We start from the raw sequence: 15,728 nt of genomic DNA, 5'->3' as shown, positions 1-15,728 counted from the left end.
TCATTACTGCCACAGCTATACCATTACTATCTTCAGGTTTCTGAGCATCAATTGAAGGGGGAGAGGACACATGACTAGAGAAGCCTAGAAATTAATGCTTGGCTTCAATCATTTTGAGAGGCAGTCACCTGCTAATATTTCACAAAAAATCTAAAACTGCTGACTTCCAGAGTGTCACTGGCATTCTACCTATGAAATCTGATCTTCAAAAGTAAAACTAGGTATGTAACAGAAAGTCGAATAGCGGCAACAAAATCAAGTCTCCTCTTACTCGGTTTTTTTCCTCTTTCCCTTCCAAAAATCTTGACCTGTGTTTCTTTTACCATATTATCCCAGTAACTCTTTCCCCAGACCTGAACACATACCAGAGAATAACAGCTAACAATAAATAACAGTAGCTGGTATTTACATATCACTTTACCGTTTGCAAACACCTTATATTGTCTCATCTGACCCTCATAATGACCCTGTGAGGAAGGTGCTATTTTTATCCTCATTTTAAGACACAGATTAGGGAAGTGACTTGTCCAGTAATAGATAGCTAATAAGTGTCTGAGAAAGGATTCAAACTCTGGTCATCCTGACTGCCAGTTCAGTACTCTATGCACTATACCACGAAGAGAAGGGAATAAGCATTTATATAGTGCCTACTATTTGTCAGGCACTGTACTAAGAGCTTTATAATTACTCTCTGATTTGATCCTCACAACAACCCTAGGAGGTTAGTGCTATTATTATTATTCCCATTTTACAGATGAGGAAACTGAGGCAAACAGAGAAGTGACTTGGTCAGGATCACACAGCAAGGAAATGTCTGAGGCTGGATCTGAACTCAAACATTCCTGACTCCAGACCCGGCACTCTATCCACCACACCACCTAAGTTCTCTTTGTTAGGTCTAACCCCAGTTTCAGGGAACAAGAATATCAGAAAAATGACACGATTTGTATCCATACTTGTTCCTCAAGCAGTCATACTAGTTAAGGCTTTGTAGCCAAGGCCAAGATTTGTCCATACAGCCCTAATCATCCTAGATTAAGAGCTGGAAGGAATTTGGATATTGGCTAGCCCAGGAATTCTCAAACTTTTTATAATCTTAAATATTACTGAAGATCCCTAAGAGCTTTTGCTTCTCTGGATATGTGTCAATATTTACCATCTTAGAAGTTGGAACCAATAAAATTTTACATTTATTATTTAAAATAGCAATCATTTCATTACATGTTAACATAAATAACAAATTTAAATGAAAAATAACTATACAAAACAAAAAGATGTAGTGAGAAAAGTGGCACTGTTTTACATATTTTTGCACATCTCTTTAATGTCTAGCTTAAAAGAAGACAGCTGGATTCTCAGATCTGCTTCTGCATTCAATCTGTTGTGAGATGTTGTTTTGGTTGAAATGTATGAAGAAAATCCGGCCTGACACAGATATGTAGTTGGAAGAGGGAGGAGCATTTTAATAGACAAATAATGTCTTTGTATTTTAATAAAAATAGTTTAAACCTCAAGGACCCCTTTAAAGGGTCTCAAGGACACGTAGGGGTCTGCAGACACTTTGAGAACCCAACCCTTAAGAAATAGTTTCAGAGAAAAAAAGTGACGCACCTAAGATTACACCGTAGTAAATGGAAGACCTAGGAATTGTAGCTAAATCCTCTGACTATACCACACTAAACAGAGATTCTGTTCTGCACTGAATGCTGGGCTTACTGATTCTATGAATGCCTGGCCATACTTTGTGGGAATCTTCTCTCTCTTCATCTATCAAACCTCTGTCTCTGATGCTGTTTCTTTACCCCATGATTCCCCGCCCCACCCTCTTGCTTCAGGACAGTGATGAGAAAGCTAAAAGAAAGAAGCATACAAGTTTCTGAAGGGGGAAAAAAACAGTCTCTCTGATCTAGGGTCCAAATTTGTCTCTCCTTTTATGAAAATAGCATTTTCATTCAATCACACAGATGTTTGTCTTCCCATTTTAGCTTGTGATACAAAGTAAGGAGAAGTGGACCAAGCAGAAGACCAGAGGAGCAGTTCATCTACCCCTTCTAAATAGGACCGGCAAAGAACACTCCATCTGGGGCACAGAGCAGTGGGTCCTTTGCCAAACTGTATGCAATATAATATCTATTATCACACCAGATGCAGCACAGTTTTGATGATGACACCCACATCAAGTAAGTGATTGAAACTTTGGCAAGGCTGGAGAAGAGAGAGAGCCAAACTTCACTCTTGCTGTATGGAAGAAAAGTAGGGACAACTTTACATCTATTAATTATGGCAAAGATCAGATTCTAAACCTTGTGAAAACTCAGTTCAGTTCCCTCTCAGTCCCACAGTTAAACTTTTCACAAGGCTAAGCACCTGATCAGCCCGTTATCAATTGGAGGTTACAGGTTTTTCCGTCTTCCTCTCTTCCCTTTTCTTCACAAACAGCAGGACCAAAGTGTAACAAGAGAAATAAAGGCAAGAAAAAGGAAACCTCCCCTCCAAGCCCCTCCCAGCCCTGCCAAAGTATAAATCACCTACCTGATGTCAACAATTTGTAAATTTTATTCTTGCTGAGATTCACAGGAGGCTGCAGACCTGTCACTCTTCAGGAACCTTTTACAGGGTTGATTTGTTATATGACCCTAGAGGGCACATAGGGAAATACATACTAAGAAAAAAACTTAAAAAAAAAAAAAAAGAAAGAAAAGAAAAAGGGACGTCTGTACCAACAGGTGTATGAGAAAGACAACTTGTGATTTAATCATCTTACCTCATCATACATGAACTGAAGGGTAAGTGCTGATTTGCCCACCCCTCCACTGCCAACCATGATCACTTTGTGAAGAACTAATGAGCTCTGGTTCTTATTCTTGTTTGCAGCCATTGTGTTGGTTGTCTAGGGTTGCTGAGCACTGTCCAAGGCGCTGCTGAAGAACTGCTGATAAAAAAGGACAAAGACTTAGGGGCATTTTGTTCTCTACCCAGTTGAAATCAAATAAAATCCATGCCTTCTACTGAATCCTAACCCACATATTCCCAAACAGGGGCTATACTTTTAGACTTGGGAATGCAATAAAAAGCTTCCAACAGTTCAGAAAGTCAATAATTACAGGAGTCAAGCCAGGTGAAAAGCAGTAGCACACATGGTCCTGCTTGTTTCTGGGAGCAGACTAGGAAAGGAAAAAAGAGTTTTGAACAAGAAAACATCTTACAGATGGCTACATGTTTCCTCAGAATGACCAAACAGCCCTGAGTTCCAGATTCCACCCCCATCCCCTCCATGTCACTACCCTGCACAGAATCTCTGTGCCAGGCTCAGAATTCACACAACCTCGTTTTCCACCCTCTATTTTCTCATCCTCCTCCCACATAAAAGCTTCCATTTAAATTGGTGAGTGTGAGCTATAAATGGAGAGAATTAAATATATTTTTAATCCACTACTAAACACTGCAAATCTAAAGGATGAGGAAACAAATTTAACTGGATTCTCATATTTGTGTCGTTTTTCTCTGGAGTGATTTTACTGTGAATTTATAGAACAATATTTTCATTTTAGTGTGACAAAAAGAGGATTTGTTTAAACATTAACAGATTAAATACTAATGATAATGAAAACTTAGTTACTATATTAGAAGAAAAAAATGGTACACAGACTGGCAACTCCTAGATTAAATATCACATGTAAATACATAATAAGAAACAGATTGTTCCAAATAAATGAAGTTCTATCCATTTTGTTTGAAAGACCAGATTTCCCCATCCCCATGAGGTACAGAGGCTACTAACGTGCCTGATTCTATTATCGACAGAGAAGTTTTAACCTTCCCCATTCCTAAGTTGGGTCAGTTTTCCCCTCTTTAGGCAGCCTGATTCCCCCCACCTCACTCTTCATTCTTAATGATCTAGAACCATGGCACTCCTCTCAGATCACTGATCTCCATTATTACATTTCTTCCCCTTCCTTAACCTGTTCTTTGTGCTCACCAAGCTAATCTCTGAGGGATGGCACTAGCATTAAGAGAAATCAAGAAAGGTCTCTTTCAGAAGGTGGGATTTTAGCTAAGACTTGAAGGAAGTCAGAAGGCTGGGCTGAAGAGGGGAAGCATTCCAAGCATGGGGGGGGGGAGGCAACCAGTGAAAATGGAGAGTTCGAGAGACCAGGTGTCTTGTTTTGAGGAACAACAAGGTCAGTGTCACTGGATCGACATATACATGGGGGGGGGGACTGTGGGTCAGCTGGAGGCAAAAGGTGTAAAAAGACAAGAAAAGGGGTAGAGTTGTGAAAGGCTCTGGATGACAAACAGAGAATTTTATATTTGATCGTGGAGGCACTGAGGAGTCACCAGACTTTTTTTACATGGAGGTGTGACATCATCACACCTGTGCTTTAGGAAGATCAATTTGACAGACTACTGGAGGATGAAATAGAATGGGGAAAGACTTGTAGCAGGGAGACCAACCAGTAGGCTATTGCAATAGTCCAGGAATGAGGTGATGAGGGCCTGCACCAGGGTGGTGGCAGTGTCAGAGAAGAGAAGGGGGAATATTTGAAAGACGTTACAAAGTTAGAAACAGGACTTGACAAATTGATTGAACTGGGGCCAAGGGGGGGGGGGCCGCGGGGGCGGGGCTGAGAGTGTGAAAAGTTGAAAATGGCATCTAGATTTTGAACTTTAGTGCCTAGGAGGATAGTGGTGCTTGCTACAGTAATATGAAATTTAAGAGGAGGCTTTAGGGAAAATGAATGTTTAGTTTGGGACATGTTAAGTTTAAGATGTCTACAGGAAGCTGAAGCTATAAGACTCCAGCAGAGATAGGAGGGAGGGATGGATACATAGGAGGCCCTGAACCAACTTTTAAAGGAAACCATGATTAAGAGTGGGCGATAGTAGGGGCAGCTAGGTGGCGCAGTGGATAAAGCATCGGCCTTGGATTCAGGAGTACCTGAGTTCAAATCCAGCCTCAGACACTTGACACTTACTAGCTGTGTGACCCTGGGCAAGTCACTTAACCCTCATTGCCCCGAGGGGGGAAAAAAAAAGAGTGGGCGATAGTAGCAACAGCTGATTATCAGGAGGGATGAGGAAGTGAAGACGGAGAAAGATGTTAAGCTCTCTCTAGGAGCTTAACGATGAAAGATGACAAATGCTTGAAGGAATGACAGGAACAAATGAAGGTTGTTCTAAGAATGGAGGAGAACTAGGTATGTTTGCAGGGAAAGAGCCATTAGGAAAAGAAAACTGAATAGAAAGGAATCATTTATGGGGCAAGCTCCTGGAAGAGACAAGAAGGGGCAGGTTCAAAGGTAAAGTAAAAGGGTTTAGCACTGACCCCTGGAGAAAAGTAGAAGTTGAATTAAGATATATAGATTATACAGATCCTAGCTTTGGGGGAAAGAACTCACTATTCAACAAAAATTGCTGAAAAAAATTGGAAAGTGCTCTGGCAGAAACTAGGCATAGACCAACATATTATACCATAAACCAAGATAAGGTCAAAAATGGGTACATGATTTAAACATAAAAGATGATATCATAAGAAAATTAGGGAAGCATGGAAAATTTTACAGATGTATGGCTAAAAGAATAGTTTATGACCAAACAAGAGACAAAGGATCACAGGAGATAATTTTGATTACATAAAATTAAAAGGCTTTGCACAAACAAAACCAATTCAGCCAAATTTAGAAGAAAAGCAAGAATGGGGGGTGAGGGGAGTTTACGGCAAGTTTCTTTAATAAAGGCCTTATTTCTCAAATATATAAGGCACTGAGCCAAATTTATAAAAAAAATAAGAGTCATGGGGCAGCTAGGTGGCACAGTGGATAGAGCACCGGCCCGGATTCAGGAGGACCTGAGTTCAAATCCAGCCTCAGACACTTGACACTTACTAGCTGTGTGATCCTGGGCTTAACCCCAATTGCCTCACTGCCCCCCAAAAAACAAAAAAATAAGAGTCATTCCCCAATGGTCAAATGGTCAAAGGATACAAATAAGCAGTTTTCAGAGGAAGAAATCAAAGCTCTCAAGAGTTATTTGAAAAAACAATGCTCTAAATCAGGGCTTCTTAAGCTTATTTTACTCTTGACCCCTTTTTGTCTGAAAATTTTTTATGTGTCCCCAAGTATATGGGTTTATAAAATAGGTATACATAAACTTTTAATGGTGCCAAATTTTTCACAACCCCCACATTCAGTTAGATGCCCTCATATGGAGTCAAAACCCAGAGTTTAAGAAGTTTTGCTCCAAAGCACTACTGATTAGAGAAATGCACATTAAAACAACTCTGAGATTAAAACAACTAGGGGTTGTGATAGGTAGCTATAGCATTTTCAGTGGAGCTGTGAATCAGGATTTCATTTTGTTGAACACTTTGGAATTATGCAAATAAAATGATTAAAATATCTATACCCTTTGACACATAAATTCCACTATTAGGTTTGTACTTCAAAGAAGTCATTAATTAGAAGAAAGTTACCATATCCTACAAAAGATTTATAGAAGCACTTTTTCATCATAGAAAGGAACTAGAAAAAGTACGACAAGTAGCCAGAAAGAAAGAATTCAAGTACCACAAACCCACGAATTCAAGTATCACAATCATATATGATTTAGCAGTCACCACTGTAAAGGAACACAGCACTTGGGACACAATATTCCAGAAGGCAAAGAATGTAGGCTTACAGACAAGAATAATTTATCCAGCAAATCTAAGCATGCTACCAGGGGAAAAACTGACCTTTAAAAAACCAGAAGATTTCCAAGCATTCCTGACAAAACAAACAAACAAACAAAACCAGAGCTGCACAGAAACTTTAAAATTCAAACATGGGAGTGAAGAGAAACAATGAAGATAACATCCTATGTTCTAATATGGGGAGATGATATATGTCTCCACTAAACCCTATCATGATCAAGGGTCATAGAAGGAGTAAAATTAGACACGGCCTGGTTTAGTTCTCTTAGGTCTTAATGATCTAAAGAGAAGAAAAAGAGTGATGAAAAGGAATACATTGGAGTGAGGGATGGGATGAGTGGAAGGAAGAAGAGAAAGGAAAGTTGGAGAAAATTATCTCTCATAATGAGGGTGAGAAAGCTAACATCTATACAAACAAGGAGAAGGGAGCAGCTGACACTTCAACCTTACTGTCATCTGAATTGGTCAAAGGAAAGAATACACACACACACCAGAAATAACATTTCATGAAACAGGAAAATATGCAGGGAAGAAGACAAAGTGGGAAAGGAGAATTAGGAGGATAGATTAAAGAGATTAGTCCTAAGCAAAACACAGTCTAAAGATGTACAAAAATATTAATAGATCTTTTTGAGATGACAAAGAATGTGAATCTGAGTGGGTGCCTATCAAATGGAAAATGGCTGAACAAGTTATAGCATGTAAATGTGATAAAATTCTATTGTGCTCTTAAAAAAATGAAGGAAAGGCTTTCAGAGAAGCTTAGGAAGTTTTGCATGAACTGATACAGAGTGAAGTGAGCAAAACCAGAAGAACAATTTATATAATGATAACAACATGGTTACGGCAAACAATTCTGAAAGAAGAACTCTCATCAGCACAATGAGCAACCATGATTCCAGAGGACTACTGTTGAAACATGCTCGTCACCTCCTGACAGATAAATGAAAGACTCAGAAAACAAAGTGAGACAATTTTTTTTGACACTGTCAATGTGGAAATTTTTTAAATTGACTAAACATGTTTGTAATGAGTTTTGTTTTTCTTTTGTTCTCAACTGGGGTGAGGAATTGATATGGAAGGCTTAAGAAGGTGTATATTTTCTGATTGAAACAAATAAAATAGAATTAAAAAAAAAAAAAGAATGCTCCTACCCCCCCCCAAAAAAGAATGCTCCTTACCTCCCCCCAAAAAAAAAGAAAAAGAAAAAATACTCCTTGATAGCAAAGACTGTTTTTGCTTTTCTTGGTATACTTAGCACAGTTCCTGGCACATAGTAAGGACTAAATGCTTGTTGACTGTTTCTTGATCTTACTTCCATTCCATAGTATGTAGGTACTGAAGTGGCTAATATGCTAAAACAGCTCCAGTAAGTCTAAACTAACATAAACTTTCTTTTCAAGTAATTAGGATAGTAAAATGTGAATGTCCATGTCAACAAAGGCCACTTCTATAATTTGGGAAAAGCATGCGCTCAAAATGCACAATAGATGCCACAATAACATCACCTTGACACCATGCAACTTAATTCCAGGAATATGTTGAGGCCTGCTCTAGGACAGATGCATAATGAATCCTCTGGATTTGGGTTCCTTTAGGCCCAAAAGCTGTGATACTAGTTTTTGATGCTTTCCCCCAAGTAGTTTTCTCTTGTTCTACATTTGTTACAAAACAGAACTTATTTTCTTTCCCCCTAAAGTCTGCCCCCTTCCTACTTTCCCTATTACTACAGAGGTTAGTACCATCCTCCTAACCCCTCAGGCTAACAACCTAAGACTCATCCTCAACTCTTCACTCTCTCTCACCCCCCTATTTCCAAGCTGTTGCCAAGACCGGATGATTTCATCTCTGCAACATCTCTCAAATTCACTCCCTTCTTTCCTCTGACACTGCCACCACTCTGGTGCAGGCCCACAACACCTCACATATGGACTGTTGCAAAAAGCACGTTTCAAGTCTCTCCCAACTCCAATGCAATCAATCTCCATTCAGTCACCAAACTGATTTTCCTAAAGGGCAGGTGTGACCACATCACTCTCCTACTCAATAAACTCCAGTGGCTCCCTATTACCACCAGAATCAAATGCAAAATATTCGGTTTAGCATTCAAAGTTCTTCATAACCTAACTCCCTCCTGCCTTTTCAATCTTCTTACATCTTACTCCCTTATCATATACTCTTCAGTCAAATGACACTGGCCTCCTGACTATTCCACAAACAAAACACTCCATCTCTGGGCTCTGGACACTTTCTCTGGCTGGCATGCTCTCCCTCCTCAACTCCACATACAGACTTCCCAAATTCCTTTAAGTTCCAACTAAAATCCCATCTTTTATAAAGACTTTCCCAACCTCTCTTAATTATTCCTTCCCTCTTTCAATTATTTCCTGTTTATCCTGTACATAACTTGCTTTGTATTTACTTGTTTGTATGATCTCTTCCTCATTAAACTCTAAGCTTCTTGAGGAAAGAGACCATCTTTTTTCTTTTTTTATATTCCCAGTGCTTAGCACAATGCCTGCCACTTAGTAGGCACTTAATAAATGTTTAATGATTGAATGTTCCTCACCATAATTTTTTTTTTTTGGAGGGGCAATGAGAGTTTTTGGAACTGTAAAACCACAAAAGGCTCTATTTTCTTCTACTAAATACTAGTGTTTTTTTATTCCATGATACTTGAGGTATGGGGGGAGGGGGGAAGTCTCAGAAGGAAAAGAAGCTATAGTTTATGGCTTTATGAAATGGAAATTCCACTCAATGCAATCATCTCTTTCTTTATCCTCTAGTCACATACTAAATCCAGATATCTTACTTGAAAAAACTTTTAACAGTCACTATTTCCTTATAAGATAGAGAGAAACCATATCAAAACAGAGGTTTATCCATATCCTTTAATAGTAAACCAAATCTGATTGAAATCAATTACTTCCTACTAAAGTTAGCCTGAAATGAACAATATAAAGACAAAAACTAAGCAGTCGAGTCTGAAACAAAGACCTTACTTCTTTAGTCAATTATTTTCTAAATGAAAATACATGTTAAAGTTAAGGTTCAGAAAATAAATATACATGAAAAAAACTTCATTTAATTTTTTAAATCAAATTTTCTTTTACCATTAAAAACATGGTAAAATTAACTGAATTTTTCCTATACCTCAAGAGAGTACTGAGGGGCCAACTACTTTGATTTTTTTATGCAAAATAAAATTAAAACACTTTCCAGAGGCAACAGAAAAATTAAAGTAAAATTCTTGATTGTTATACTTTATTGGCGGGGGGGGGGGGGGGGGGGGAGGTTTTGACAGGGCAAGGAGGGTGTTAAGTGACTTGTCCAGGGTCACACAGCTAGTACGTTTCAAGTGTCTGAGGCCAGATTTGAACTCAAGTCCTCCTGAATCCAGGTCCAGTGCTTTATCCACCTAGCTGTCCGCTATTGTTTATGCTTTAGCCATAAGGTCGTCAATCCTTTAATATTGATTTTACCTAAATGCATTTATGATATTGTTTGGGGGGGTGTTATTTTTTCCTAATATATAATTTCATTAAATATTGGTTAATTTGTCCCCTAAGGGTAAGGAAGAGGAGCTAAAATAAATAATATATTGAATCCCTGCTACCAAGAAAAATTGATATATACACTTACAGTAGCTGAAATGTTACTTCAGTTTCTTCAGGATAAATTAGTCCTCATTCTTTACCTTGAGAAAATAGCACAAAGTGTACCTTCTTCTCTCAATGAGACCTGAAAATTTAATTAAGGGAAATGTTTAATATAGTATTGGGGGTTATTTTTTAAGATATTTACTCAAAAACTCCAATATCTTCAAACTAGAACAATTCAATCATTATTCCAAAAGAATAAAGCTCTACCAGGTTCCCCTCTACCACTCACCTCCCCCCCCCAACTCTGACTAAAAAATATGGTCCTAAAAAGCTTTACATTTTCTTTAATTTTATATATGGCTTTTAAATTTTACATATCATTGTTTGGAAAATTAAATAGATCCTTCTATTTTTTTAAGGTTCTGTTCCTAGGTTTTCTCTGGCTTTCTCTAGGTTTTAACTGGCTTTAAAAGTTTCTACTTATAAGCTTCTGCTAACTTACTAATTTTTGTTCTAAGACTTAAAAATTGAGATTCTAATTGTTAACCTTGGCTGATTCTTCCACTAGCTAAGAACCTGTGGGGTGCTTCTCACATTAAGATTTCTTGAAGAGGTGTGAATAAGTCAATGTTCAAACCACTCAAAATACTTGGGAAGTTAAGACAATAGTATAATTACTGTCTGTTAGGAAATTGTCAGCAGTTATTTCAACAAAGTTTTTCTCTGAGACTTAGAAGTGTATATAATACGATATATGTACTCAAGAGAGCAGAACAAGCTAAATATTTGTAAAAATATTTCTCTATTCCTGTCATCATACAAGCTTTTCTAAATCTATGATTTTTAATCGTATAAGTGAGCAAAATAGATTAGAAAAGTATTGAAGCTTTGTGCAAGTTGTATATGGGAAAGGGTGATTTTTAGTTTTTAAATAAATCTATTAAATGTATTATTCATTACACAAAAATTAATCGTGTAAAATTTTCACCTCCGACATGTCTTATTTAATGTTCTATGGCTTTGAAAATTTTCGTTTCAAGTTTAAAATTACTTAACGTTAGGTAAAAGGAGGGGAAAAGACCTAAGTGTATAAATTCTACACTCAGATTAAAGCACAAATGCAGTACTTACTAAAATTAAAATAGGTTTCAGCACTTCTGATACTGTTGCAGGAGCTCTTAACCAGAGATCCATCATCTTAGTTGAGGTTTTGTTTTGTTTCTTTAAATTTTGAAAAGGGGTAATTCAATATACTTGGTTTCCTTTGTAATCCTGAGTTTTGCTTTATACACTTAAAAACATTATTAGTAGGGAGGAGTTTGTAGGCTTAACCAGACCGCCAAAGGGATTCAGGATATAAAAAAAGTTAAAATGCCCTACTCTACTGTGATCCCTAGAGACAGATGCTGTGGCTGCTTGAGTAGAAAGAAGAGGAAAATGTATGAAGAGGAGAGGAATTATGAAGGAAAAGAGCAAGGGGTACTGATACAAGTTCAAAAGAAAACTATAAAAAAAAAAAGGCTAAGATTAAAAAAGACCCAAAGGTCAGGATTGAACTTTTTTTAAAAAAGATAAAAGTAAAATTCATCCAATGCCTTCCCCACCCCCACCCCGTCCCCAACTATTATGACAAATTATAAGTGGGTCTAATTCTGAAGTTCACATCTCTTAGAAAGTAAACTTTCTTGCTTACTAGTAGTTCAGTGACACAGTGGATAAAGCACTGGTCTTCCAGTCAGGAGGATCTGAATCCATATCTGGTCTTAGAAGGCACTTATTAGTTAACTAGTAAAACTTATATTCATCTCAGTTTCCTCAAAAGTAATATGGGGATAATAACAGCATCTACTCCCCAGGACTGTTTTGAGGATTCCATTTAAAAAGTGCTTAGCACTGTGAATAGCATATAGTAGGCACTTAATAAATGCTTATTCCTCCCTCTCCTTATCTGGATTTTTTTTAATTATAAAAGACATTATGGGATTGCTATTTATAATACATATCCTGGTTTTCAAAACATAAATCTTAGAAAGGGAGAGCTGACAATTGAAATTTAAAGGAACCTTAGATCAGGACTTCTTAAACTTTTTCCACTCAAGACCCCTTTTCACCAGCAAAATTTTTACATGACTCCAGGTATATAGATATATTAAATAAAAGTATACATAATCTTTAATGTTGCCAAATTTTTGGGACCCCTACATTCAGTTAGGTGACCCCAAATGGGGTCATGACCCACAATTTAAGAAGCTAGGCCTTAGGGGCGGTTAGGTGGCACAGTGTATAGAGCACCAGCCCTGGAGTCAGGAGTACCTGAGTTCAAATCTGGCCTCAGACACTTAACCCTTACTAGCTGTGTGACCCTGGGCATGTCACTTAATCCCAATTGCCTCACTAAAAAAAAAAAAAAAAGAAGCTAGGCCTTAGATAACTATTTTCACTGTGGGCAATGGGGGGGATATTTGGGCTGGACCTATGCATCCAGTGGTGAAAAGATTGCTCTACCAATAAAGATAAACAGCTATTCTGCTATTTAAAACTATCAGACTTACTTGATATAGATTTAGAGATTCAAGGGTTATTAAAGGATAACTAGTCCATCCTCCTCACTAATTTAACATATGCTCTCTGTAGCCCAAGGATGTCAAATGACTTGTCCAAGGTGACAAAGGTCAGGGTTTGAACTCAGGACCTTACTCCAAAGCAAAAAAACTCTTTGGGGGGAGGGGCTGGATAAGGGGGGGGGGGGGGAGATACAGGAAGCCTGAGAAGTTGTCTAACTAGCCCTGCCCCAAAGAAGCTGGCTCTCTATCCATTACCCAATGCTGCTTCTACAGTTAAGATATCAGACCTCGTGCTTGCACATATACTCATTAAGAATTATTTTTTACTTAAGTGTTAAACATTAAAAACCCCCCATGTTTTTTATATTTTAAAAAAGACTAAAATAATCTAATCATTACTAAATGGATAAGTAATCAAAGGATATGAACCAAGTAACGGTTCTCAAGGTGAACAAACACAAGTTATCAACTACCATATGAAAAATGTTCCAAATCACTAATAATGACAAAGAATCTATTAAGGACTAACTCTGTGCCAGGCCCTGTGCCAAGCACTGGGAATACAAGTACAAACAAATTAGACAGTGCTTGTCTTCAAGGAGTTTACATTCTAACAACAAAATTCAACACATATAGAGAGATATTTTGTACTATTGATTTTTTTTTTACTTATCTCAGAGGAACATACAGCAATGAAGACAGCCAAGGAAGAAGTGGTAGGTCTGTATCTAAGCTATATCTGGTGAATATTCACTAATCAAAATCTCAGGAATCCAGAGACAGAAACTTAGTATGCCACATTGAAGGCAGAGGCTGAAGCATAAGAGCATGATTCAATGAAGACGGCAAATTTAAAACAATTATGAGGTTCTAACTCACACCTATCATATTGGCAAAGGTGACAATAGGGGAAAATTAGGATTGTTGGAGGGGCTACACTAATGTGCAGTTCACAGAACTATGAACTGGTTCAACCATTCTAGAAAACAATTTGGATCACCAAATCACCAAACTATACATATATATACCCTAAGACCCAGTTATACTCTTATTAAGTACATATACCAAAGAGCTCAAAGATAAAGGAAAAGAACCTGTTTACACAAAAACCTTTATAGCAGCTCTTTTGGTTGTAGCAAAGAGAACTGGAAATAAAATGGTTGCCCATCAACTTGGTGGCACAGTGAGCTGCATCTGAAGTCTGGAGACCTGAGTTCAAATTCAGCCTCAGACATTTATTGGCTGAGCTCTCCAGGCCCTGGTGACCCAAGGCAGTCATTTATAATTTCTGTGCCTTGATTTCCTCAGTTGTAAAAAGGGGATAATAATACCTATCTTGCCCTGTTGTTGTGAGGGTCAAAAGAGATATTATTTGTAAAGTGCCTAGCACAAGTACTTAGCACATACTTAGCATTTAACAAATGTTTGTTTCCTTCCTTTCCTTCTATCAAGTGAGGAATGACTGAACAAATTGTGACATATGGATTAATTAATATTATCACTCTGTAATAAATGGTGCTATATGCCAGGCCTGATTCAGGATAACTTCAGGTTTAGAAATGTAATGAAATAAAACACTCACAAACTAACAGCCAAAGAAAGATTTACTTAACCATAGCAAGGATTTAGTTGGATACAATTCCCCTGCATTTGTATTGGCCAGGCTTTTATATTTAACCACCAGGAAGCTATGTCAGTGGCTTGAAGCCTTAGTCCACTGAGCCAATGAAATCTTGAAGTCAGCTTTCCATACCTTTAAAAGACAAACTAGCCTAGCCTACATAGCATACATGTTCCTACCACGCTTGAGAAGATTTACATGAACTAGTGCAAAATAAAATGAATTAAGCCACGGAGAACAATTTCCACAACAACTAAAATAATATGAAGGAAAACAAATCTGCAAACCTTCAGAACTCTGATCAAAGGAAAGATCAATAATGACTTCATGTGGGGCAGCTAGGTGGCACAGTGGATAAAGCACCAGCCTTGAAATTCAGGAGGACCTGAATTCAAATATGTCCTCAGACAGTTGACACATACTAGCTGTGTGACCCTGGGCAAGTCACTTAACCCTCATTGCCCTGCCCCCCCAAAAAATAAATAATGACTTCATGTTTTCTATGTTTTGTCACAGAGATGATGGACTAGAGGTACAGAACGAGATATACATTTTCAGACAGACCCAATGTATGATTTTCTTTTGTTTGACTATACTTGTTACAAGGGAAAGGTTTCTATTGGAAGGCATATGTGAGTTAATAGGAATAAAGATACAAAAACAGGAAGGAAGGGAGGGAGGGAGGAAGGGAGGAAGGAGCATTTTAAAAAACAGAACAAAAGATGAAGGAGACACAAACAGGACAACAGTATAAATGCTGTATTAAATTTAATATATGCTTTTTTTTTTCAGGGTAATGAGGGTTAAGTGACTTGCCCAGGGTCACACAGCTAGTGCATGTCAAGTGTATGAGGTCACATTTGAACTCGGTTCCTCCTGAATCCAGGGCCGGGGCTTTATCCACTGAGCCACCTAGCTGCCCCCCTTAAGGGAAGTTCATGGTTTAATGTACAATTCTTTTCTATTCTTTGCATGTAAGAAAAAATGTTCATGTTTGTTGATGATTGTCAAATTCATAATAACAAAAAAATTTTTTAAAGATAAACATGAAGGGGGCAGCTAGATGGCGCAGTGGATAGAGCACCGGCCCTGGATTCAGGAATACCTGGGTTCAAATCCGGCCTCAGACACTTTAACACTTACTAGCTGTGTGACCTTGGGCAAGTCACTTAACCCCAATTGCCTCAAAAAAAAAAAAAGAAAGAAAAAAAAAAGATAAACATGAAGAATAGAACTTAAGAGAAGCCACG

General features: G+C 37.9%; 1 protein-coding gene across 5 annotated transcripts in view; it reads right to left on the bottom strand.

The window, feature by feature from the left end:
* Window positions 1–15,728, bottom strand: part of RALB (RAS like proto-oncogene B) — a 111,268-nt gene that overhangs the window by 17,158 nt on the left and 78,382 nt on the right. For 2 of the 5 annotated variants that reach the window (XM_043997274.1, XM_043997273.1), the window contains 2 exons: window positions 10,334–10,432; window positions 2,765–2,932 (listed from right to left, as the gene is read on the bottom strand). In XM_043997274.1, the coding sequence (XP_043853209.1) occupies window positions 2,765–2,878 (114 nt within the window). In that variant the 5' untranslated portion in view covers window positions 2,879–2,932; window positions 10,334–10,432. The remainder of the gene's footprint in view (window positions 1–2,764; window positions 2,933–10,333; window positions 10,433–15,728) is intronic. The other 3 variants (XM_043997275.1, XM_043997276.1, XM_043997277.1) reach the window with 3 other exon arrangements.

Source organism: Dromiciops gliroides, chromosome 3 (assembly GCF_019393635.1).
Source record: "Dromiciops gliroides isolate mDroGli1 chromosome 3, mDroGli1.pri, whole genome shotgun sequence".
Classification (NCBI taxonomy): Eukaryota; Metazoa; Chordata; class Mammalia; order Microbiotheria; family Microbiotheriidae; genus Dromiciops; species Dromiciops gliroides.
This window is presented reverse-complemented; position numbering and strand designations above follow the sequence as displayed.